The sequence below is a fragment of the Rhamphochromis sp. 'chilingali' genome (genome assembly GCF_963969265.1).
Source record: "Rhamphochromis sp. 'chilingali' genome assembly, chromosome: 21".
Lineage (NCBI taxonomy): Eukaryota > Metazoa > Chordata > Actinopteri > Cichliformes > Cichlidae > Rhamphochromis > Rhamphochromis sp. 'chilingali'.
Window position 1 is genome coordinate 19,243,544 of NC_137949.1, and position 24,657 is coordinate 19,268,200.

At 41.1% G+C, this 24,657-nt stretch overlaps 2 protein-coding genes across 3 annotated transcripts; both read right to left on the reverse strand.

The window, feature by feature from the left end:
• Positions 1-8: 8 nt before the first annotated feature.
• On the reverse strand, positions 9-17,177 carry znf106a (zinc finger protein 106a). Its single transcript, XM_080871215.1, has 22 exons — positions 17,064-17,177; positions 14,322-14,404; positions 13,980-14,041; positions 12,315-12,509; positions 9,449-11,323; positions 8,915-9,359; positions 8,745-8,814; positions 8,488-8,642; positions 8,080-8,140; positions 7,554-7,865; positions 6,371-7,160; positions 6,120-6,160; positions 5,457-5,602; positions 5,221-5,355; positions 5,013-5,129; positions 4,507-4,698; positions 4,241-4,303; positions 4,026-4,145; positions 3,837-3,908; positions 3,076-3,147; positions 2,815-2,961; positions 9-1,489 (listed from the first exon to the last, which is right to left on the reverse strand). The coding sequence occupies exons 2-22, from the start codon at positions 14,373-14,375 to the stop codon at positions 1,433-1,435; spliced, it is 5,181 nt and encodes a 1,726-aa protein (XP_080727341.1). The 5' UTR covers positions 14,376-14,404; positions 17,064-17,177; the 3' UTR covers positions 9-1,432.
• Positions 17,178-17,748: 571 nt separating this feature from the next.
• Positions 17,749-24,555, reverse strand: pacc1 (proton activated chloride channel 1). Of its 2 annotated transcripts, none has more exons than XM_080869955.1 (8): positions 24,266-24,555; positions 21,614-21,740; positions 21,270-21,482; positions 19,352-19,506; positions 19,074-19,216; positions 18,833-18,974; positions 18,632-18,739; positions 17,749-18,542 (listed from the first exon to the last, which is right to left on the reverse strand). In XM_080869955.1, exons 1-8 carry the CDS (start codon positions 24,299-24,301, stop codon positions 18,381-18,383), a joined length of 1,086 nt encoding a protein of 361 aa, XP_080726081.1. In that variant the 5' UTR covers positions 24,302-24,555; the 3' UTR covers positions 17,749-18,380. The 2 variants fall into 2 exon arrangements, with proteins under 2 accessions (XP_080726081.1, XP_080726082.1); XM_080869956.1 differs by having other exon boundaries at positions 17,750-18,542; positions 21,617-21,740; positions 24,266-24,554.
• Between the last annotated feature and the right edge of the window lie 102 nt (positions 24,556-24,657).

Sequence of the window (24,657 nt, forward strand, 5' to 3'; positions counted from 1 at the left end):
TTTTTCTGATGTTGCAAACATTTTTATTAACTTTCTCTTTCTTAAAAAACATCTCATAACTTTGATAACAACAGAAAAACTTGAAGAAACTCAGGAATGCCAGGTAAGAGGTGACGCGCACGCTTTTCTCGATCATAAATAACGAGTGAGAACGTCAGGTTAACTCGGCTAAGGGCAAATCCTCAAAATAAAGAAGAAAAAGAAAGAAAGATAACGCAACCCGGAGAGCTGCAACCTTCAAACCAAGTCTGCCAAAGAGAGCAACAGCTGGGCTTTTAACAGAAGATTTAGTCACCTGTTTTCAAGAGGTTGAGGTATGGCATGGGAGATGAATCCAAAATCTTCTCTTCGAAATCTTCCATCGAACACCTCCTCTAAACATCCGTTATCTCCACACTTTATTAGACAACTGTGGAAAACAAATACAGCTCCGGTGCCTTCTGCTTGATTCTCCAAATACAAAATAAATCCACAAGAATGTGACATAAAAACAGCACCTCACACTCACGCTTGGAAAACAAGGTTCGCCGGACAGGGTTAAACACTCTGCCGACAACAACGAGGAAATAATCCACACAGATTAGCACACATACTTCACATCTTGGTTCTGTTTTCACAGCAAATGTCAATTCTCAAAGGACAAATCCTTCAACACAGTCCCTATTAACGCACTAATCACCTGACTGAGCAACAACAAATAAATAAATGTAATCCTAAACGACCCAACGAGATTGTAAGAACTTGAGTTTTTTTATTTTTAGAAAATAAAAACCAAACATTAAATACATCAATCTTCAATTAAATTCCCTCAAAACAAATAATCACACTGTTAAACGCAGCCTCAAAGACAACACCACGAATTTCCAAAAACTTTAAATCGCTCATTGTCATAAGTGGTAACTTTAATTTAAAAAAAAAAAAAAAACACACTACAGGTTGCTCAACGTGACACGCAACAACTGCACAACAACGATAAAAACATCTCTTAACCCATGCCATATTGTAGCCAACCAATCTGGAAGACGATAACTGCTTTTTGTTGGCGTTTCATCGGAAAAGCGTGGCAACTCCCTTAGATACCGGCTACGCTGAAGTTTCTTCAATAAACAAAAGTCACGTGTTTCTTTGTCTTTCTTTGGTCATTGACAAGAAGAAGTAATGGTCAGACTAAAAAAGGGGAAGGTGTGTTTTGTAGAAAGTTTAAAAAAAACATAACAGCACAACCAACCCTCCTTTTTTGTAACTGTATTATGGTTGGATTCCAACATAAAGGATGGACTTGTCAGACGCCACTCGCCAGGCTCGACGAGAGCGCTGCTAAGGGTAAGTGGGTCCCAAGAGCGTGCCTCCCAATATGGGAGGGTAACATTAGGGTAAAGGTTACAAGAAAGGAGAGAAGTCTCAGGGAGAAACGGCATTCCCACCAGAAGCTTTAAGGCTCCACTTCAGTGTCCTCCTCAGCATGTTTCTGCATGTGCATCAGCATTCCCTGCAACACACAAAGTCACAGCCTCTAAATCAGCTTCTAAAACTTGTATGTACTCAACCAAAGCATATGTAAGCGTTTATATAATAGGAGGTTATATTAAAATGCATATTTACACAGCATCACTCATTAAATATGAAGTTCCTGCTATGTATTGCTTTAGAATCATTTATAGATTCTAACAGGACATGATTTGTTTTTACACTTTATTCGTGACAGGTTGTTATGGTCCTCTTATGGTCGCTCAGCTCCATATTTATTAAAATAGCATAAATTAGCTTTGCTGGATTTGCAGTTGAAAGTTTATATTATAGTGGGCCTTGGTGTTTCACCGTCTGACTGAAACAAGCTATTTTAAATCTATCTGTCTACTGATTGGCTGCTACTAGCAGACAGGAGTTTTTCCTGTTTGACATGAGCATTTTAGAGCTTTTGGGCCATAAAGATGATCTGCATATATGTCGAAATGAAGATTTGAAATTTGGGCTATGTTTAATATAAGTATCCTTATTGTATCAGTACACACAGTCAAGCAAAAAACACAAAGTACACTCTTACTGCTTCCACGGGAATTAAGAGGGTAAGCAGCAGCCAGGTGCTGCTAATCAAATGTACCCAATTAACTAATCATCTGTAAATAAATAAATAAAACCACCTCTAATAAAAGTTGATGCTTTGTGTGTCTGCTGGTCTGAAGCATTCAGGTGTTTTTGAATGACTGGGTGCCCGAGCAAACACACCCCAAGGTCAGATCGTGCAATACTTACAGAAATTGGAAAAAACCCAACAGCTACATTTCAGAGTCTACGGCCTTAGTTAGCATGTAATAGGTTAAAGTTCATGACAGTTGCTTGGAGGGACTGCCAGGAGAAAGCCTATTCTCTCTAAAAGAAAGGTTTTCAAATGTTTATCTGAACAAACCACAAGACGTCTTGAACAATGTTAACTTTGGACAGACCAGACCAAAGTGCAGATGTTTGCCCATAATGCATAGCACCACATTTGGTGAAAAACAAACACAGCATATCAGCTGAAACACCGACTGTCAAACACGGTGGTGGAGCGGAGTCACAGGGCTGAGCATTAACTCTTCTGAGTTTTGCAACAATCCAGTCAAAGTCCAGACCTCAACCTCACTGAAATGCTGTGGTGGAGCCTTAAGAAAGCTGTGCATACCTCAATGAACTAAGCAACGTTATTAGGAAGAGCAGGGCAACAATAAGAAAAAAAATATTAATGGCTCATTATGGAGAATAAATGACTTTGACTGCATCTGTCCAAAAAGAAAGAAAATGTTGGGTGTTGAGTTCTGTTGAATGTGTTTATACCTGCTTGGAGGTGTTGCGCGCAGAGAAAAACGCTTCACAGTTTTTCCAGCGGCACTTGAGCGTCTGAAAGTTGCCACTGGTGTGGTCGTTGATCAGGTGCTGCCGCAGATGCTCTATCAACCCAAAGACCAGTGAACAGCCATGCCACTGGAAACACAAAACGCCAATAACCAAACAAAATGAGAAGCTCAGAAGGAAAAGACGGGACTGGAACACAACTTATCCATAAATTTCTCAGCATTGCTCCATGACACGTCTTACCCAGCAGCGGTAGTTTTGCATTAGGTTCAGCTTCACTGCCTGCACGCTGCCATCATAGCAACCTGTGTAGATCTGAAACACACAAAATTAGAGTTAGGATTTAGCCTTCTGAGATATAACACAGACAATTTTATGAAAAGAGATGTCTTGTAGAAAGCCAATCGCTCTCAATCATCACTTAGGACCCAGTAGAGGTGTGTGACAACATTAAAGCTTAGAAATTCCTCATATCAGCAATGAAACTTTACAATTTTCATTCATTCATTCATTCATTCATTCGCTTCCGCTTATCCTTTTCAGGGTCGTGGGGGGCGCTGGAGCCTATCCCAGCTGTCATAGGGCGAGAGGCAGGGTACACCCTGGACAGGTCGCCAGTCTGTCGCAGGGCCAACACACAGGGACAGACAACCATTCGCACTCACTTGCACATTCACACCTAGTGGCAATTTGGATTAATCAATTAACCTATCCCCACAAGCTGCATGTCTTTGGACGGTGGGAGGAAGCCGGAGTACCCGGAGGGAACCCACGCAAACACGGGGAGAACATGCAAACTCCACACAGAAAGACCCCGGCCTGATGTTGGAATTGAACTCAGGACCTTCTTGCTGTGCGGCAACAGTGCTAACCACCGTGCCACCGTGCCACCGTGCTGCCCACTTTACAATTTGTTTTTCAAAAATATTCTGTATGAGAACCAAATAGATGAGTTATTAAGTCATAACTGGTGTCTAAACAACACTTGAAATAGCACGTCTCACCATGTTCTTGTGGATAGCCATGCACATCACCATGTCCTTGTGTCCTCCGTAGACCTGCAGTTGGTCATGAGTCTGTGGAGAGAGCGTGCTTTCAGATTTTCTTGTGCAATGGCATGTCAATATTAAATAAATAAAGAAATTCATGAGCAGTTTATGTTATTAAAAGACAGATGGTGTGACGATGCTAACCTGCAGGTCGTAGACACGGACCAGTTTGTCCAGGCAGGCGGTCACCATCACTTTCCCCAGGATGGCCACTACTGTAACAGCATGACTGTGGCCCTTATAAACCCGCACAAGCTCACCTGTCTGTGACAAAGTAAGAAAATAATCATTTCACATGGCTTCTTTTTCAAATGGTGAATAACTGAAATTAAAGACGCAAAACTGTAACAGCGACTCACATGGATGTTGTGTGCGTAGACACACTGATCACTGGATCCACTGAATACCAGATCATTGACCACCTGGGAAAAAGCAGCAGAAGAGAAGACACACTCACAAAAGACACAAATTTGCATACAAACATAGATAATCTGTGTATTATATTTTTTAACAGTACAAAACATCAAGGTTTATAACATGCCATCCTGTCATTGTTGTCTTGAATATCATGAAATTTACTCCAGCAGTAATGCAGTTGCTTTGTTGAAGCTCAGATGTAATCTACCTTCATGCAGAGCACAGTTTTGGTGTGTCCCTCCAGAGTGCGCAGCAGCAGTCCGTTCTTGGCGTCTCTCACACTGATGGTGTTGTCGTAGGAGCCCACCAGCAGGATCCTCCTGGCTCCCTCCTGTGATGAGGCCAGACAGCTCACGGCCCGCGGCCCGTGGCACTCAAACACGTCCATCTGCTTGTTTGTCTAAACAAACAATTGCAAAATGAACATCGAGCGAAGCACACTTCACGATGATGATTCTTCTTTCTATCATTGCAGAAACAAGTAGCTGCAAAACCTTTTCATTTAAGGGCACACTTAAAGTCAGTAATATGTGCAAACTACTCGAGGTATGTGATTTAACACTGATGGGGCTGCATTTTCTGTCACATATAGGAGAATGTACAAGCACTGTGGCAGCATTTTTAGCTCAACACATTGGCCGTTTCCACATTATTTCTTAATTGCTTCCAATGCCATTATTTTAGAGACATTCCTGCTTGTGCTTAATTTTTCACCTTAAGGTTAAAGGTCACCACTGTGCCATTCGCCAGACCAGCATACAAAGTTTTCCAACGGCTGTGGAGGCAGAGGACTCGATCAGACAGAGAGAACTGCTGCTCGAGTTCCCGTGTCTGTGGACAAGAGCGAAATACAGAGTGTCAATAATCCAATGTTGCTGTGACACTAACATATGGCAGTTTAAGTAAAAGGCCTGTGATTTACCCTGAGGCTGTAACAGCGTATGATCTGGTCACTGGAACCAGAATAAAGGCGATGATGCAGGCTTGGAGCCGCTGAGACCAACAGGCAGCTCACTTTGGAGCTGTGACCCTCGAACGTACCAACGCATTTATGACTCTACGACAAAATTTAAGAAAAGCAAAGTTGCAACGTTGTTCCATAATAGATATTCAGGCACATCCTGGCAAATAGCAGCAGTTATTTCATTCACAACTCACCACCAAGTCAAAGGCTTTGACGGTTCGATCTCCTGAGCACGTGTACAACAGGCCGTTGTGGATGTGCATGGCGTTCACCGCCTCCTGGTGGCCCTCAAACAGCCCGTCAGTGGGCATCTCATCTTCACCATGGTCAGATGATGCATCTGGAAAATACAAACATGAAGGAAAATTTTTAAAAATCAAACACACAGTGAGGAAACTGACATAAATGATCTTACAGCAGGTACATCCACTCATAAGGGGCCTGTCCAGATCATTTTAACATTTCTAATTCAAAAGATGGATCCAATTATGTGGTTCTTTACAGAAAAAAAAAGTTTACAAAGCATCGTATTTGTGTATGTGTGTCTTCTAGTAGTTATCTCTGCATACTCATGAATGCCCTCAGATAACACCTCTATGAATACTTTGCCCATAAAAAGTAAATTGGGCACACTGGAATCTATTTTTATTTGGTGAGTGTGATATTCATAACATAGAAATATTACTACTTACTACTATTACTACTACTGTTTGTACGTTTATGTGTATTTAAGGCTATCTCACTCCTAACATAACTATTTCTGTCACTTATAATGTGAACAATACAAGTACAAACTATGTTTGGTTAAGTATGACCCAACTTTAATCATAGCGACTGCTCTCCAGAGATGAACGTACCTGATGAGTTCTTGGGCAAAGTGATGGCAAATGGCATGTCACTGTTGAGAGAAAAGTTAGAGTTTAATCTAAAAGTTTGTTCTTATGAAATCTGACCTTTCTGAAACCCAGTTGTGCATCTTATAATTTAGGAAAAAAGTGTATTTTGCAATTAGCTTTTTTTAAATCCCACTTAAGTCTTTAAGTCTGTAGAAACAAGTATTTTTGCTCATATGAGTTCACACTGAGCTGAAATTGCGACAGCGACTCACCTCTCAGATGATTTACACAAATCCATGTCACTGGTGGAGGAGACCTCGTTGCAGGCCAGGCTCCGTGGCTCAGGACTGGAGGAGTCTGCGATTGGGGCTGGAGGGGGGATTTGAACTTGAACATTCACTTGGGGCTGCTGTCCGGCAACAGTGACCTCCATGCTTTCCTCTGAATCCAAGTTCACCATAATATCAGCGGTGGCCTCATGAGGAAGCTCTGCTGGGGACTTCTGCTCTGCCTTCTCTAATTTGGCACTTGGAAACAGCATCTTGAGTGGCTTCTTATCACCCTCTATGTTCATGTCACCCTCTCTGTCTTCTGTAGGGAGACTGGACGTACTGACCTGAGAGCCTCCGCTAGGTCTCCTACGCGTTCGGGGGCATCTCGGCCGTGAGGCCTCTTCATCCATCTCAGTGTCACTGCTTTCAAACTGCTCTGTCCCCTGAGCCTTCTTCAATGCCTTCCTCTTCTTCAGCTTCCTCACGCGCTTTCCAGTCCTCAGCTCTGATGGAGAGGCAGGGATATTAAGGATTGAGGGGGCTAAAGGGGATTTAAAGGATGGGATGTCTGCAGAGTCATTAACCTCACAGTCTCTAATGGGTAATAGAGGCTTAAGGGGGCTTTTTGTGTCAGCTAAAGAGGTGAGACTGTTCCTTGCTGTCTGTATGGCTTTTTCCGTTGTCTCAATAAGTGTTAGCGACTTCTCCTTGGAGTCTGCAGGCTCTCTAAAGTTCGACGGGTACAGCTCAGGGTGTCTTTCAGGGGAAGCCTGGAAGTTGACGGCGAAATCTGCAACAAGCAGCACAAATAACCCAAAATTGTCTGTTACTTTATTTAGTAAAATCTCCTACGTAACAATATCCTTTTATTCAAGTAATACAAATAACACATGATGGACTCTTCCAAACAGTATGTGTAAAAACTTGTAAAGATTAGATTCACATGCAGTATTTCTCATGATAAACACACTGTGTCCAGAATGCTTGTAAAATATTTGCAAAGCTGATTTTTGTATTGTGTTTAGTTTAGTGACATAAAAACCTTTTAACGCTTTTTACTTTTTGTTGGTCTTTTAGACATCTAGGTGAGCTCATTGATCAGTGAGAGAGATCACTGATCACAGTGATCAATGAGATGTAAGATCTGGGATGCTGTTTTAGGGTCTGGGAAAAGCAATGTTACCTGGTGAGGAGGCTCTGGCAGGAGTGACCGGCAGCTCCGGGGTGGTGCTGTGAGCACAGTTGGTCAAAGCGTCCGCAAGGTCCGGCTCTGAGCTGATATGAACAGGGGACAGGGGCTCCTGCTTGATAGCTACAGACATCAAGGGAAGGCTGGAGGAGGGGGGAGAGCCACACTCTGCAGCACGATTGGGACTGTGGACAGCAGTTTCCACAAGAGAGGAAAGTGTGACAGAGGAGGGTACGTGTGCCTCAGTTTCAAATGTATCCATCTTTTCTTCTTTCAGTTTGATCTGAGGTGCTTCCTCCATCGTACCTGTATAAAAAGAAATCCATGATTAAAAAGCTTATTCCACCAATCATAGCTTCTTCTGTAAACTATATTTGTTCCATTACTGCTACAAATATAATAAACTTATTTTTAACTATAGTAGAATACGAACTGGCTTTTAATTGAATCTAGTGTGTAGTAATTTGTAGTAATAGACATTTGGTACAAGTGACCAAATGTATTTTGCACATGTTTTTACCTTGCATCCCTTTTAGTAACTCAATGCGCTTGTTTCTTAAGGTGCTCATCTCTACAATCATCTGTGAAAGACAAAGCCATACAAAACAATGGTTAGGCAGGGAACATGTTATCTTCAAAGACAAACTGCATAGAAAGTATAAATCCTAACGTTAATCCCTAACTTTTAGAAGTAAATTAAATTCACATGGAACGCAAGACCATCGTTTAAATAGTGAGACTTGGGGTTATATATTAATGTGAAGTAGCTGGCAAGACAACAAAATGCTTGCCAACACAAACTCTCTGTGAGTCCTTAGGTGTAGGCCCTTTTTGTTATAATGTGTTGGCATTAGACACTAAACACCTAAAAGCACGTAACTGTGCGGAGAGAGAGTTTTTGAATAATAGAGTTCAGCTGTGTGCAGACCTGCTGTTTAACCACCATGAGACGCTGCACTTCCATGTAGGCGGCCTCCAGCGCAGCCCGGGCCTGGATCAGGCTGGTGTCCACAGTCTGCAGGGAGCGACTGAGCTCGTCCTCCCGCAGAGACACTGCCAACAGCTGGTCAATGTGCGAACGTTCTGCAGCAAGCCCAAAACACAGATGTGAAACACAAGCAGCTAAACCATGACAGGAAAATGAATTATAACCCCAGAGATTCTTGGTTTTTTTAGCCTACTAACCTCTTTTCGATTTGACCTTCTGTCTTTTGCTATTATGTTCTATGCATGAAGACTCTGTACTCAGAGCGTCCTACAGAGAAGAAAGAAAGCAGTCACGATGACATATTCTGCTTGTCCTTTCAAAAAACAAATACACAAATAAAAATGAGAACACCGTTTCCTAAGCTCACCCCGGCTGCTCTCCGCCTCTTTGCTGTTCCCAGACCATCGCACTGCTCCGTCCCTGAACTGCTGTCCCCGAGCACTGAGTCAGACCGCTGGAGGGCTGTCTGGTTCTGAGCTTTGGCCTCGAGATGAACGAGCATCTGTCCAACCTCTGGCTGAGACTGACAGTCTTGATTTCCTAGAGAAGACTTGCGATTTGGATTAACTGTAGATCCCTGCTGCTCTGAGTTGAAGCTTTCTCTCTGTGAGGTTTCCTTTGATATATGGGATGTAAAGAGGTTGTGCGTGGACGCAGGAGCGAGGCTACTCTCTGATAAGGAGCGTTTTCGTGAGGGGCCCTGGTAAGAGACGTCCATCAATGACTCCCACTGGAAACCCTCCAGCAGCGGTATGTCACCCTCCTCTTGGCTCTGGTACTCCTGCTCATATGAAACCATCTCAATGCCAAACCTGAAAGACAGAACATAAACTTGTATTAACTGAAATCAAATCGAAATCAAAATGTATTTAAAAATTTAAAGATGAGATTATAATTTCACCTTGGCATGCCTTTTCCTTTGTCTTGTTTCTTCCTGACCTCGTGATACACCTGTTCCCAGTTAACATTGCGCCGAGACCCAGAGGAGCTGATGAGCTGCCGCACAGTTGGCTTGAGCCCTGAATCCTTTTCGGTGTCGCTTCTCCGCGACTCGTTCACATTACGCACCCGTCTGGCAATGTTCAGGTTGGGCTCGTGGCCGACTGTTTTGCTCTTGGAGCTGATATGTTTGGTGAGGTCACGTTTTAAAACTGGAGGCAGGTCAAGTTTGGACAGACTTGATGCATGAGTCTGTGCGTCACCACTTCTGGAGGTGTCACTCTCTGAGCTCTGCCCTGCCTCACTGACCTGCATGGCCTCATCTGCAACAACTGAGCAGCTTTGCTTTTCCACTTTCTTATTGTTCTCCTCGTATTCCCTGCCTGATTCTGCCAGCTTGGAGGTCTCCACAGTAGAGGTGCTAACTTGCAGTGACTGGAGAAACTGACTGCTGTCTGAAGATGTCAAAGCAAGCTTTTCTGACCCAACTGGATCAGGTAACACTGATTTTACTGCATTCTGCCTGCAGCTGATCTCTTTGTTCACTCCAGTCTGACTCTGTACCTGATTCGTTTGCGGCTCCTCGACACTGTGCTGTGTCATTTCCACTTTTACGTTATTACCAAATGTATTTAAAGAGCCCTTCTTTTCTAACACAATTTGTTTGGCATGCTTAACTGATTCTGGGAGCTTCTGTTGCCGTGATTGAAAGGACCCAGTCAGTGAAGCCTTGACTTCACTCTGGATTCCAGTTGGTTTTGATTGCACTTGAGCCTGACTGGGGATCTTGCTGAGATGAGCCACACTGCTGATTCCAGGAGCTGAGGACATTTTCCGATCTAGCAATGACTTATTTGCATTCTGGTTGTACCAATTAGACGCTGAATTCTGGTGGCCATCTCTCTGTGAACTGCTGCTTCTACTGCTACTCCCATCTCTAGGTTTGACTGCAGGGTTTGTTTTGTGCCTCCCTTTTTCTTCCAGTCTACTTAAAGGCAAAAGACTTGATTCCTTTTCAGATTGTGACTGGCTGTTAAAACCAGTGGCTTCCGGTGCTTTGTTTTGAGGTTTGGGGGCTCTTGGGTATTCCTCAGATGATTTTGGACCGGTATCTTTATGTGGCACAGACTCTAAACCCTTCACAGGATAGGGTGACCAGCGACAGGATTTGTCAATCTTCGGATTGCTGCCCAAAGTCTTAGAGCTTTTACTGCTATTAATATCAGATTCTGCTGGTTGGCCATCCCCCTTCTGTAGCCCAGCACTGGCCTGACCTGGTTGGTCATTACCTGTATTCTGAAACTGATTCACAGCCTGGGCCAAAGAGACAGGGGGAGGTGGATACATACGAGGAGCCTCCAAAAAGCTCATGTGCCGGTTCTTTTGAGTGTACTGGGAAATATTGTTTTGCCCATAGAGCCCATTTCTACTGCCTCCGTTGCTGAGCCACGGAAATCGATTTTCATTTTTGCCAGGAAATGCACAATGACCCCACGTCTTGTTGCTTCGAGCTTCCTGACTATCTGAGCTTCTACCAGCAAACTCTCCAGATGCCCACCTCTCTAAGTTGGGGGGCTCCTGAGCATGCCAGGTGGCGCTCTTCCCCTGTTTCCTCTGGTTCCAGGGTTGTATCTCCCCTGCTTTGGAGTCATACTGGTTGCTTTTGTACCAAGTCCTGTGGTGACTAGACCCACCGAATCCCTGTCCCGGCTGCTGCCAGCCACGCTGCAAGGAGTAACGCTCTTTAGCTTCCTTTAACCTCTGCTGAAACGCCTCCTTTCTCCTTTTATCCTCTTCATCTTTTGCTAGCTTTGCAGCAGCAGCTTCCTTCTCTTTTCTGGAAATAACAGTAATATAAATGAAATACAAGCAAATGTTTACAGCTGCCCTTACATCCAACTTGCAACATTCAAAACAAAAAGTAATAATATATGAGGCATTAACACAAAATGAGAGAAAGAACTAAACTTAGAAATACGTGAGGAGGATTGCCGCTCTGTGTGGGTGATACAATACACACTGTCAAGCTTAAAGAAGAAGAGTGAATTTGGATGGAAAATTTCGATTGTTTTAACTTTTTTTTTATTAGACTTCACATCAAAAGCAAATAATCCCACCTACAGGTTTGCCATAATAATTTCAAAAGTTTGTTTGACGCTGAAAGTCATTATTAGAGCAATTCATTTGCTTTAAATTAAAAACGCATTAATAAAATTATGATTTCAGAGAGTCTTCCTGACAATTACATGCACCAACCAGCAGAGGGAAAATGTCTGGTATGTGACAAATTGACAGCGTTTTCCTTCACATATCTTCATATGGATCAGTAATCACACATTATTATAAGGTATTTTGGGGGATTATACTAAATATGCATAGAAAAGACTCATTTGAAGAAATAGTCTAATAGTGCAATTAGTGTGACATTTTAGTTTTGGCTTAAAAAAACATGAATTTTAGAAATTAAAGTACAAAAAAGGGCTGAAGTGAAGGGTTTTGTGTTTTACTCTTTAATAAAAGCATCAAACTGCTTGTGTCTGAACCCTGTATGTGCAGTCATGCTTTTTTTATAGCCTTCAGTCCTGACATACGACTCCAGCTGCAGCATAATGTGAAGCTGTGGCTAAAAGAGGCCTCTGAGCACCACTGAGCAAAATGTGACTATACATGGTGTATATACACACACACATACACAAGCTTGTAAGGTATCACTATTTAAATCATAAAAGCTTCATAAAAGTCATCTGTGACTCTCCTGGAGACTTTTGATTTAAAATCCTAGACAACATTTTGTGTTTAAACCAAACGAGTAGCTATTTTTCTTTTACCTGATCTTCTCTTTTCTCTTTTCAATCAAGTCCACCAATTCCTGATCGAAGTAGTCTTCTTCATGGTCGAGCCCAGGAGGCTTCTGGTCAGCAGCCTCCACATTCTGCTTGTGCATGGGGCTGGAAATGTGGCTGGCATAATCAGTCAGACTCACCACCTTCACCTTACAGACTCTGCACTCATGTCCGCAGTCCCTGGGGAGGGAAGGAGAGAGCGGACGTTCAATCGTTCCTTCGGGCATTGCGCTAAACTTGTCTGGTTCGGTTTTCCTGCCTGCAGAGCTCGCAAATATATATTCTGGCTCTACTTTCTGTTACTTTAAAGTCTTCATAAAATCAGGAAAGGAGAATACTCTACAATCCTTGAAAATATTACTTGTCCAAATTCTCTATCCGTTACAGATCAGGAGGTCGCTAACTTAGAATTTTATCTCATAAAAAATAATCGTTATCATCCTGATCGTGTTCTCCTTTCTTCAGCAGGCCATGGGTGGCAGGGTGAGGGCAGGAAGAGGAGCAGCAAGGCTGGACTCAGGCAGCATGCTAATCTAGCTGTCCCGCTTATGTCCAGCCAAGCAGTGCAGCACTGGGACGCGTGGAGGGGAGAGTAGCCCGGCGTCTGCAGCCTAGTGCGCCCTCATGATGGTGTCCGCTGCGCTCTGAGACTCTACAGAAGGCAATGTCTGTATATGACCTCACTCTGTGTTCCATGAGCCAGGACCCAGCCCCCTCTCAGGCCAGCATGTGTTATTAGCACAGGCCTGTGGATTGTACCGACCAATCCAATGCACAGCCTGTGTAACTGGAGCTGTGTGCAGCTGCTTCTAGCCTCCACTTCAAAACCTCTCCCAAGTATGCCATCCTGTGATTCTGATAGGGGCAGTGACTTTGCTGGCTCCTTCTCAACTTCTTTTTCAAATCTGTGTCATGGCATGCTGCCTTTTTGTGACCTCTCGTGCAGCTGGCACACAACTAATCAATATTTTTTCAAGTATTATTCGTCAGCTGCAGAAACAGTGCTGAAAATGCAATCTGTGGGTTAGCTTAACCTCACAAAAAAAAAACTGTAACAAGCTGGAGCTAAATTTAAGTTTATTGTTGCCGTCATATTCCTACACAGGTGCTTTTCAAATAAATCTTCACACATTCTTTTCTTTAAAAAATACTAATATTCAGCTTTAGGTGATGAACACAATAAGATTTCATCTTTGCACATCAACAGCATGAAATTCCAGTAACTGAAACAGAGTTAGCTCCTCTAGAGATTCTTCCATCTCAGCGACAGAGCCACATGCTTTTAGTAATCTACATGCGAGTCACAAGATAGCCAGTTGCCTTCTAACGGTCATGCCTGTTGTTCCGGAGAGATTGTGTCTAAATATATGTGGTACAGTTGAGACAGCTGCCCCTATATCCACTTGCTCGATTACTGTGTACACGTGCCCGTGTGCACACGTGCCTCATGACCTAAATAATCTGGGCAAAAGTCTTGTGAAGCCAGTATTTTTGTGAAGCCAGTATTAAACAGGACGCAATAACCTGAACCTTTTCAGTATTGCATGAAAGTCACGAGTCATGTAATGAAATCAAACACCTTTTTTTGTTACGTACGTTTCAATTTATCTTTAAATAAATGTAACAAAATAAAGAAAGAAAAAAACTCACCGGCCTTTAAGGTTCTCCAGCTCACGGTGGTGGAGCATGCTTCTCGTGTGCTCATCCATCTCCTGCAGGTACATATTCATAATAAAACATTTTTTAAGGCGAGGTACAGAGAAACACATCAAAACACGTAGTTTTAGTTTAGTCAGGCAGTAAAAAGCCCCTCATATCTCATAGGTGGTTAAAAATAGGTATAATAAACCTAACTACAAGTATCTTTAATCAGAACCTTGCACACCTGAGAGTGTAGATACATGCCACGGTGATCAAATACTTATCATTATTTACTTTGTTTTTAAAGTGTCGACATATTTATAGTGTAAATCAAATTTCTGGGTCAGTTACCTGCTTGGAGACATAGACGGTTTCACAGAGGATGCACTTTCTGTCTCTCGTCATTTCGAACGCAGATGAATCTCAGCCCATTACTGCGGAAAGAGAGAGTGTTGTTTAACTTATGTGACGCCTCCCTGGGTGGATGTACCTGAGTTTTATTTCACAAGAACAATTAATTATGGGCTGTAATAGTGTCCATACTGTATGAAGAAAAGTGACACGTCAACCAACAAAATGAAAAGAACTCAAAGCTTTTTTTTTCTTTGAGCAACCACACCTAACTATTCAACAACATGCTTTGGTACCACAGTCCAAATACCAACAAAGTTCAACCTGATCACTAGTCTAATTCCAGTCTGCTGATAGAGCAGCTCTATGGCCAGAAGGCAGAGCGATGTCTGGACGTGTTCAACACTCACAAACAGGGGGAGGAATAAACACCGGCTACAAGTCAACTGCTGGTCAAGGTCTACACCAACACTGCCTGTTTTTAAGAAGGTGACCACATGAAGGATTTTACTTTATCCCCAAAATACTGCTGGTTTATGAATTTGGGGATCCAAAAAATATTCAGAAAAAGAGAGAAAATATGCAGTAGCTCTATTAATGTTTAAATACAACGACAAAATACTAGTATGGAAAAACAAACTACCACCCTGGAAACTGGAAAAACTGGCAGTCAAGCCTTTCTACAAACAATGACAAGTTGAATATTTGAGTGACGAGTGGATAAAGACAAAAACAGTAGGGCAAACCTTGTCTCACACTCACACACACACACGGTACAATTCAATTAAAAAGCATTTGGCCTACTTCCTGACTTTCTATTTTTTATTTTTGCATATTTTTCACACTTACATGTTCAGGTCCTGAAGCAGCAAAGCAGCCCCAGACCATCACACTAACACCACCATGCTGGCTTGCTCCCAAGATGTTCATTTTATGAAGTATTGTGGTAGTTTTACATTAGATGTAGCGGGACCCAAACCTTCCAAACAGTTCAACTTTTATTTTATCAGTCCACAGAGTATTTTCCCAAAAGTCTCAGGGATCATCAGGATGATTTTCTATAAGCAAATGTAAGATGAGCCTTTGTGGTGTTTTAGATCAGCGGTGGATCTCTTCCATGTAAGCCATTTTGACCTGTTTCTATCTTATTGTTAAATCATGATCCCACACCTTAACTGAGGCGAGTGAAGCCTGCAGTTCTTTAAATGTTGTTCTTCGTTCTTTTGTCACCTCCTGGATGGTGGTCGATGAGCTCTTGGAATAATTTTGGAAACCCAACTGCCCCTGTGAAGGTTCACCACTATTCCAGATTTCTAATGGTTCTCACAGTGGTTCACTGGAGCCCCAATTGCAGAGAAATGGCTTTGTAATCCTTTCCAGTCAGATGCCAGTGAATTTGACTTTGTTTCTTTAGATCATGGCATCATATATTCCTTTTTGAGATTTTTTTTTAGCCTACCCCACTTTATCAGAGAAATTCTATTTAAATTACCTCTTGATTCAACAGGTTTATGAAACTAAACTCAGCTTTCTGAAAAATGTGATTAATCATAGTTAATTCATGATTCGGAGTGGGTTATTTTTTCACACTAAACCAACTGGGTTTGGACAGCTTTTTCCCCTTAATAAATGAAACCATCATTTAAAAATCACATTTTGTATTTACTTGAGTTATCTTTGTATAATATTATAATTTGTTTGATGATCAGGAAGTATTATGCGATCTCACTTTCTTCGCTTTTACAGCACAATTTCCATTAACACAACTTTCCAACTTTTACCATACAGAAGAAGTGATCAGGTGAAATAGTTACAGTAAGTAAGTAAAATAGTGACAGTAAGAATGGATACTCTTGAAGTGCCTTAAAATACCTTTGAAGGGCTATCTTTTAACACATTTATAAAACGCATGAGTGAGCTGCTAATTTTCTAAAGAGCAGCCAGGAGGACAATGTTAGATATCCCGTGAACTTCTGCACAGTTATGTTAGCAGATCAGGCAGCTGTGCTACAATGCTTGAAAACAGGCAGGGGGCAGTTAAAGAAGTTCCATGTCAAGTCAGTTTGTTTACATGCCACAGTTAGGATCTCATCTAATTTAGAAACCACAGAGAACATCTTCTACTGACGTTTCCCCAAGCTCATCACAACAAGGTACTTTATCATCAAAGCTGTGCCAAAATAAATACTTAAAATTCAAATGCACATATGACCAAAGTACTTGGAAATTTTAGTTAGCATGCTAACTTTGTGCAAAAGTTTACCACCAGTCGCATGACATTTTATTATGATGTTATCAAACACACTAAGGTAATAAAAACTTTATAGTAAATGTCAAGCGACAGCTTTATTGCTGTTTTAAACTAGCTTATGGTTAAATAAAGTCCTGGGTCCTTGAGTGTTGTTAGCCTAGCTGTTTCTAGTTGTACAGTTAGCTGGTAAGTATGCAAAAAAGCAAAATAACGTGACTCAAAAACTAGCTTAAATACGAGCTGACCATCCCACTACCAAAGTAATAAAAAATGTTATTACGAATTATGATTATTATTATTCAGCAGAATTTACTTGAACTGTTATTGAAAGCTAAGCTAGTAAGTTAGCGAGCTAGCAACAGCATGATAGCTGCCACATGAACATGCCAGTAATGTCCTTAACTTATTAGCAATTAAAAGGTGATGAGGGAGCCCGACTACAACCGAATGGTTTTACACACTGTAGACACTTAGATGTGACTGATTGCTACCTTCACAACATCCAGATGTGTGTAGGACTACTGCATTTTCTCATCCATCGCTGAAGCTAATAACAACATCCGCCTCCTCGCCGCGCCCCCAAACGGAGCACCAACCCAAGATGCGTTCAGGACCATTTCGGATTCAGGAAACCAGGACGCCACACAGAGACCGAGCAAAAAACAAAAATGTCTAATAGAAAAAATAACTGTAATGGCACTTTACAAATAAATAAATAAATAAATAAATAAAAATTTAAAAAAAAATTAAATTGCCAGTGCTTTATGCCCATTCCAGCTCCATAATTTTTAAACAACTTTCTGAACAACTCACTGTCATTTAGGATTTAGTCCTTCCCAGGTCTTAGTATTAAATCCCAGATGAACAACTGCTCATGATACAGTACACTGTGGTACTGTTTATTTAACAAAAAAGTAAATGAAAATAAAGTGTGTGTAAAACTGAGTCCACCCCACTGTAGAAGCACATATATCAGCAGTAACTTGAAGCTTCTGTTTTCCATCCATCTATTTTTTTCTACTTAACAAGTTTGTGGTCCCCTATTCAAGGTAAATCCAAACATATAGATAAAATCAAGGATCAGTTCGTCTGGGAAAGATATAAAGTCTGGACAGTCTACCCATTGATACCGTGTAAAATTAAATTTGGCAGTAAAATACAAGAGTAAAAACATATTTATTTTGAAAAATCATTTAAACAGCAAGATTTCAACATATCGATGCATAACGTTGAATCTAAATGAAAAACAGCAGCACTGCTGGAACATATATGCTACAGAAACAAACTACAAATTAAAAACAGTTCTCAGAAATCCCTTTAGAGTCTTTAAAATAGTATTATCACTTTCAGAACTGAACCAGTCCAAGATATAACACAAAAGTTCACATTTTCTCAGTTTTACACTTAAAAACAACTTTTAAGAAGTTTTAAAAGTGTCTTGGCTTTCAGCAACATTTTCTTGAGTGTGCGTGTCAAACGCAGTGTTTATTGGACGTTTTAGATGTTTGTGAAGTACATCTTCTTTTGAAATGCAGTAACTAAATATTGGCTCTTAAAGAAAATGAATCTAGCAATAACAATAATCTAGTAATAATCAGTTATTACTGCCAGCTTACATGTTAAAAGAGAAGCAGTAACATCTACAAATGTAATTCATAAGCATGCCCTCGTGCTAATATTTCTCACTACTGATTACAAAAACAGTGCCTGTAGTGACCTGGAAAAAGCAGCTGTGTGAGAATAAAGCTCAGCTCCGTCAGATCTTAGAGTTTGGATATTGTAAGATTGTGTCTTGTCTGCAAAGTGTTTCAGGTTACATGGTTCAGTTCCCGTGCTTTATTCCTCAGATGCCTCTTGCGCATCTTGATAGTCCACTTAATAGTGAGTTTGGCAAAATTGGCAGCTTTGAAGAGAGCCATGAAGACCCCACAGAGGATGGCTATAGAGCTCCAGGCATTCGCAGTCACTATCTGTTTGGAAAGAAGCAAAGTTTTGTCGAACAATGAGCAATTCGTGCAAGCACAATTCAAATAAGGAGAAAATTTCTGTGAGAACATACCAGTCGGATTTCCTGCATAAAAGGATCTCGCCACTCAAAGACGGCAAAGTAGAGCTGATCGGTTTGTGCCCCTTCAGGCCTTTTATCGTTGAATTTCACCACAGAAGACTAGACCATTCACCATAAATAATCAAATTAAAAACTTTCAATTCAAATGTCATCGTGCATGGAACTACATGTAAACTGTTGGGACATAAATACCTCTTGTCGAAACTCGACAGCTTCATTTTTTACCCCAGATGTTGTCAATAATGACATTTTGACCCAGGTTCTGAAGCCTCCAGAGAAGGTCCACATGGAGTAATTCCTCTCACAGTCCCTCATAAACTCGGATTTATTTGCACTACAGGCAGAAAACAGGCACATATGCTGCTATCACACAAATCACTGTTAACACTTTGCAAAACATCAAGCTTCGAGTGTCTTATTAAACAATGATTACCTGTCAGTCAAGTCACTAAACTTGGCAAAAAGCATGTAATTGATGGCACTGAAGTCCTCCTCTGTTTCATTGCGACTGAACTGCATGAAGATCAGTTCTTTGTTACGGACGTCAGATGGCCCGCGGACCACCAGAGCTTTTTTCTGTAACAGTATAATAGTATATAAATCCAGTGGAGACAATTTTGCAGTTATGTTATAGCTGCACATCTTTAGGATTGCTCAGACTTGTGGGTTGTGTCTGAGAAACAGCCAAATAAAAAAAAAGTTAATTCTGACCTCTGTTTCGTTCGCGAATGGCCCAAAGTAGGTCACTTCTTTTATGTTACAGTCTACTTCTTGAGGCTTGCCGGGGTCCACTAAAGGTGGGATGTAGTCATGGTAGTGATGTTTACAGCTGAGCAGCTGGGCTTTGCCGGGGTACAGAGCTATGCCTGCTCAAAGAAAGTAAACAGAGTCTGCATCAATGTTCTTCAACAGCAGTGTTTATGGACTCACTGCCATTTACTTGTTTGTTCTATGTGGAGGTAAAAATGTAAAATTTTGCAACGGGTGCCTCCAAACACGTTTTATTTTGGTGACGCAGACGAGGACACTTAATGCATTTCAAAATTCTTCCATGTGTCTCTCATCCACAGAGAACAGGATTTGTTCAGCTGTTGCTGACTATTTTCATGGATGTCTTTTCAGATGGAGATTTAAGGCTTAAGGGACTAGCTGGAAAAAAAAATTAAAGAATAAACCACATTATCTTCTAAAGCAAAGATACAACACAAAAAAGAAAATGCACCTTGCATTGCATGTCTGCAACAACTGACCAAGTCACATTTGATAAGCTGCAATTTTAGAAAAGTTTTCAGATTTAATACACCCTCTGGTGGCCACACAGCAGGCAATACAAATTATTCACACATAACTAGCGCCTGCCTTCTGTCACAGTGTTATTCAATTATTGAGTATTTTGTCACCAACAATAATTTGGGGTTTATCGCGATAGAAAACAGGCCAGGTGTGATAATGAAAAGGAGCAAAGAAGTATTCATTTCTAAAATCTTTGCCAGGGTGGATCATCTGGCTCCATCTCACCCCATCCCCAGCATCCTCCTCTGTCACACAAACCCTCTGCATGTCCTTTTCACTACATCCATGAGCCTCCTCTGTGGTCTTTCTCTTCTCCTCCTGCCTGGCAGCTATATCCACCATCCTGCTCAACCTGAGCTGGTTCTCTGATGGACTCATTTCTAATCTTGTCCACACTGGTCACTCCCATTGAACATTTTAACCTCTCAACTCTGACAACTCCAGCTCTGCCTCCTATCTCAAAATCATACATCATAGCAGGTCTCACTACTATCTTGTAAACCTTTCCTTTCTCTAGTGCTGCTATCCTTCGATTGCAAATCACCTTTGACACTCCTCTCCATTATCAAATGCTTTCTCTTGATCCACAGAAACACTGAAACTCCTTCTGACCGTCTCTATATTTCTCCATCGACACTCTCAAAGCAAACATCCCATTCTGGGCGATCGTGGCTCAAGAGTTGGGAGTTCGCCTTGTAATCGGAAGGTTGCCGGTTCGAGCCCCGGCTTGGACAGTCTCGGTCGTTGTGTCCTTGGGCAAGACACTTCACCCGTTGCCTACTGGTGGTGGTCAGAGGGCCCGGTGGCGCCAGTGTCCGGCAGCCTCGCCTCTGTCAGTGCGCCCCAGGGTGGCTGTGGCTACAATGTAGCTTGCCATCACCAGTGTGTGAATGTGTGCGTGAATGGGTGGATGACTGGATATGTAAAGCGCTTTGGGGTCCTTAGGGACTAGTAAAGCGCTATATAAATACAGGCCATCTGTAGTGCTCTTTCTCTTCATGAAGACATTCAGCTGCTCACTTAGCTTCAAAATCTCTGTCCCATATCTTAATGGCATGGTTAATCAGCTATATCCCCTTGTATACTCAGATACTATTCCATCTAGTGCCACGACAACCACTACATGAAGAGCATGTGTTCCTGCTAAATGCTGATAAAGGCAGATTTAAATGCTTATAAAAAAAATATGAAGTGCTGCTGTGTAGTGCAATCTGTATTTTCTGGATGAAATGAGTTACCTGTTGTTCTATGTTTTGGACATAACAGCACACTTAACACCCACTAACCCAGTCATAGTCCTAAAATATGCCCCAAAAAGTGTATCATTCATACTAACCAGGAGATGAAAATGAGTCAACCTCTTTGTAAATGACGGACATAACGGGGTTGTTTAGTTTCTCCAAGAAGTCAGAGATCGTCTGGTAGGCCAGGAATGCTGCCACCGCAGTCAGCAGCAGGTAGATGAAGATGAGCACCACCGTGAAGAAATTCTTCAGACAGGTTTTACTGAATCTCATAGGTGGATTGGGCCCCCTAACGTCATCCTGTGCTGTAGGGACAAAGGGGTAAAGGCAGGAATCTGAGTGGACAAATCCAATTACATGCCACAAAAGCGTGGACCCATAAAAATATATCAGTGTAATGAGTGTCCAGCATGTGGTGCAGAAACACGTCTCCTACTACTTTGTGAGATGCTGCTATCAGGCTTCTCATGCTCCGGGTCTTCAGTGGCATCATCAAAAAAGACTGGAGACGGTGCGTTGCCTTCATCTTCATCTCCCCCCCCTTCATCATCCTCATCATTGAACTGTAGGGTTAAAAAAAGAACATTTAAACACCTATTTCTGGTTACAAGTATAGTAAAACTATACTTAAAATCCTAACAATTACTAAGGTGGGGTCACATTTGTATCCATTTTAAGTGGAGTGGAATAGCACTCTGAGATCTTCAGTTAATGATGAATCAAACCTAATACAAAACCCTTTGCTGGCAATGACGGCCTAAAGTTTTGAACTCATGGACAACATCAGATTGCTGGGTTTCCTCCTTTTTAATGCTTTGAGGCCTTTACTGGAGCAACTTTCGGTTGCTGTTTGTATGTGGGCCTTTCTGTCTGAAGTTTAGTCCTCAACAAAAATAATCCACTTGTCCACTTCTTTGCTTCAATAAACAAAATAAAGGTTTGTTTTGGATCCATGTTTTAGGTCATTGTCCGTCTGTGTTGTGAAACAGTTGGCTGCATTTAGCTGGATTTAAGCAGACTGAATGTCTCTGAACACCTCAGAATTCACTCGGCCCCTTCTGGGGAAGTATAATCTTCCACAGGAGATGCTGATCCTGTTCTAAACTGCAGTCATTGAGTCTGTCCTGTGGTATGGAGCAGCCACTAAACAGGACAGGTGCAGACTGTAGCGGTGCCTGAAAGGCATTTAACCTATTGAGTTCGTGGTCCTTTATTGGGTGAATACCTGAAAGACAGTAAGTTTTATGTATATATATATATATATATATATATATATATATATATATATATATATATATATATATATATATATATATATATATGTAATATATATATATATATATATGTAATATATATGTAATATATATATACATATATATATACACACATACATACACTATTGTTTTTGGTATATTGTTCCCTTCTCAGTAACGCCACACCTTTTAGTTGCAATGTATTCATCTTCCACATGTTAACTTGTCATATTTTAGTAGTATGTAAACATCTGTTATAGTTACATGTTTTCATATCATATATAACATCAGTTTGTTTTTGCTGACAGGTTGCAGTTTTCATGCTCAATGTCAGGTTATATCAAACAGCAGATCTGTATATATCAGAGTTATTATAGTATCGTATTTTCAAATTGGTTTTTATTTTTCCATTTTGACTTTTTTTATTTTTTTATTTTTTTTAACTTACTAGTTTTTAGTTTCCTCAGCACATTTTCTTGTGTGAGTTTAGTTTTTATTTTTGGAAGATGTTTAATTTTATTTTAGTTTTTACTAGTTTCAGGATTAGTTCTAAAAGTTAGTTCTATTAGTTAATCTTTTTAATTCTTACTCTATGGAGGGCACGCGTCAGAGGCAGGATTTAGGAAAATGAGCTCAGATATTTCAATAAAAACCCAAAACTTTGGGAAAGCAGTGACTCAAAATTTTTGGACACAGCTGGTCGATGTCCATCAATGTCTCATTGGGCGAGTTATTATTGAAACTTTATCAAACTAACAGATACTAAAGCTTAATATTTTTCCCTCTACTTTTTTACTTAATTTGGTTTAGTTTTTCATTTTTGTTAACTAAAATGTTGTTTTCAAGTCTAGTTTTAGGACTTAGTTCAGTTAAGTCCACAAAGAGCAGTGAACATTAGAGAAGCAGGGACACAGGTCAGCCGATCATGGTTACACACACACACACACACACACACACACACACACACACACACACACACACACACACACACACACACACACACAAAACAAATCTGCTCGAGCTCACAGTACAAATTTTCACATCTTGTAATTATTTTCTTTAAATAATTTTCGGATTCCCTCATCTGTTAAATCTGTTAAATCCCACTTTAACCCCTTCTTTTAAGACCCCCTGTCTCAAAAGAAATTACAAAATATAGAAAACAGTAACATTTCACTACTTTTGCCTTCTACAAACCTGACATTTAGTCACAACAACAATGATTACTGTTTCTTTCATTTCACTGACCTGTAATCAAATACTCCAATGACAAAACAGTTTAACTTATCTGGTGTTGATATTTAAGGTCAGTGGTTATAAGTTAAAGGTAAATGTACTTACAACAACAAAAATACACATTTTAAAAAAAAGTATCACACTGTCTGTTTTACATTATGTCCAAACCATCTTTCAGTGAGGAGAGCCTAAACAATGAAAACACCTGACAGCACCACAAACTTAATGACCAAGTCAGCGCTGGCTCCAAATGCAAGCGAGGCTTTAAAATGGCCATACCGACCAGTGGTTTTAAAAGGTTTTACGCCATTTCTGCAGCTATTTTAAAGCTTAAAATAAGAACTGACGAATAATCTAAATGAATACTGCAACTATAGCTGAAACCCAAAGGAAACATGAAGTCAGGAAACGGCTGCTCAGTCACATGATGCCAAATACGCCCGACAGGAGCATGGACACAGCGAGAGAAAAAAGACTTTACTGCTGTCCTCAGAGACAATAAAAAAAGAAGCCTACAGTCTGTAGCAGTCCTGTGATTACTGAGACAAACATGAAAGATTTCAGAGTGAAACACAAACACGAAGGAACTTGTAACTTACCTCCTGGTATGAGAGGGACCTTCCTTTTCTGAGCATTCCTCTGCGGAACTTCCAGTGACTTCACCTAAAGCAGCTCTTCAAGCTTTTTGTGCCAACTCAGCAGATTGCTCCTAATAAACCTGACATGTTTAAAAACACCTCATTCCACCGAGCTCAAGTCTCACAGTTTAAAAAAAAAAAAGACACCAGCACCCACCCCTGGGGGTTTTGGAGAAGTAGATAAAGGCCCAACCCACGATAATAACAGGGGACCCATGGGCCGCGATTCAATGCGATCTTGTTTCCTTGTTGTGGCTTCCTTGTGTCCTAGCTCGTTACCTTAGGTTGATTCCTAATGCTGCGTTCATGTACTTATGAGAAAACTCATTTATCTAAAAAAACAACAACATACT

Excerpts from the sequence above, each read along its gene's own strand:
- znf106a (XM_080871215.1), bottom strand. The coding sequence starts at position 14,375 with ATGACGAGAGACAGAAAGTGCATCCTCTGTGAAACCGTCTATGTCTCC. Across the intron at positions 9,360-9,448 it reads AAAGGAAAAGGCATGCCAAG|GTTTGGCATTGAGATGGTTT; the intron begins GTGAAATTATAA and ends TCTGTCTTTCAG. Across the intron at positions 5,130-5,220 it reads TACGCTGTTACAGCCTCAGG|ACACGGGAACTCGAGCAGCA; the intron begins GTAAATCACAGG and ends TCTTGTCCACAG.
- pacc1 (XM_080869955.1), bottom strand. The coding sequence starts at position 24,301 with ATGCTCAGAAAAGGAAGGTCCCTCTCATACCAGGAG. Across the intron at positions 18,975-19,073 it reads TTTAGTGACTTGACTGACAG|TGCAAATAAATCCGAGTTTA; the intron begins GTAATCATTGTT and ends TTCTGCCTGTAG. Across the intron at positions 18,740-18,832 it reads CTGTCGAGTTTCGACAAGAG|TCTTCTGTGGTGAAATTCAA; the intron begins GTATTTATGTCC and ends TGAATGGTCTAG.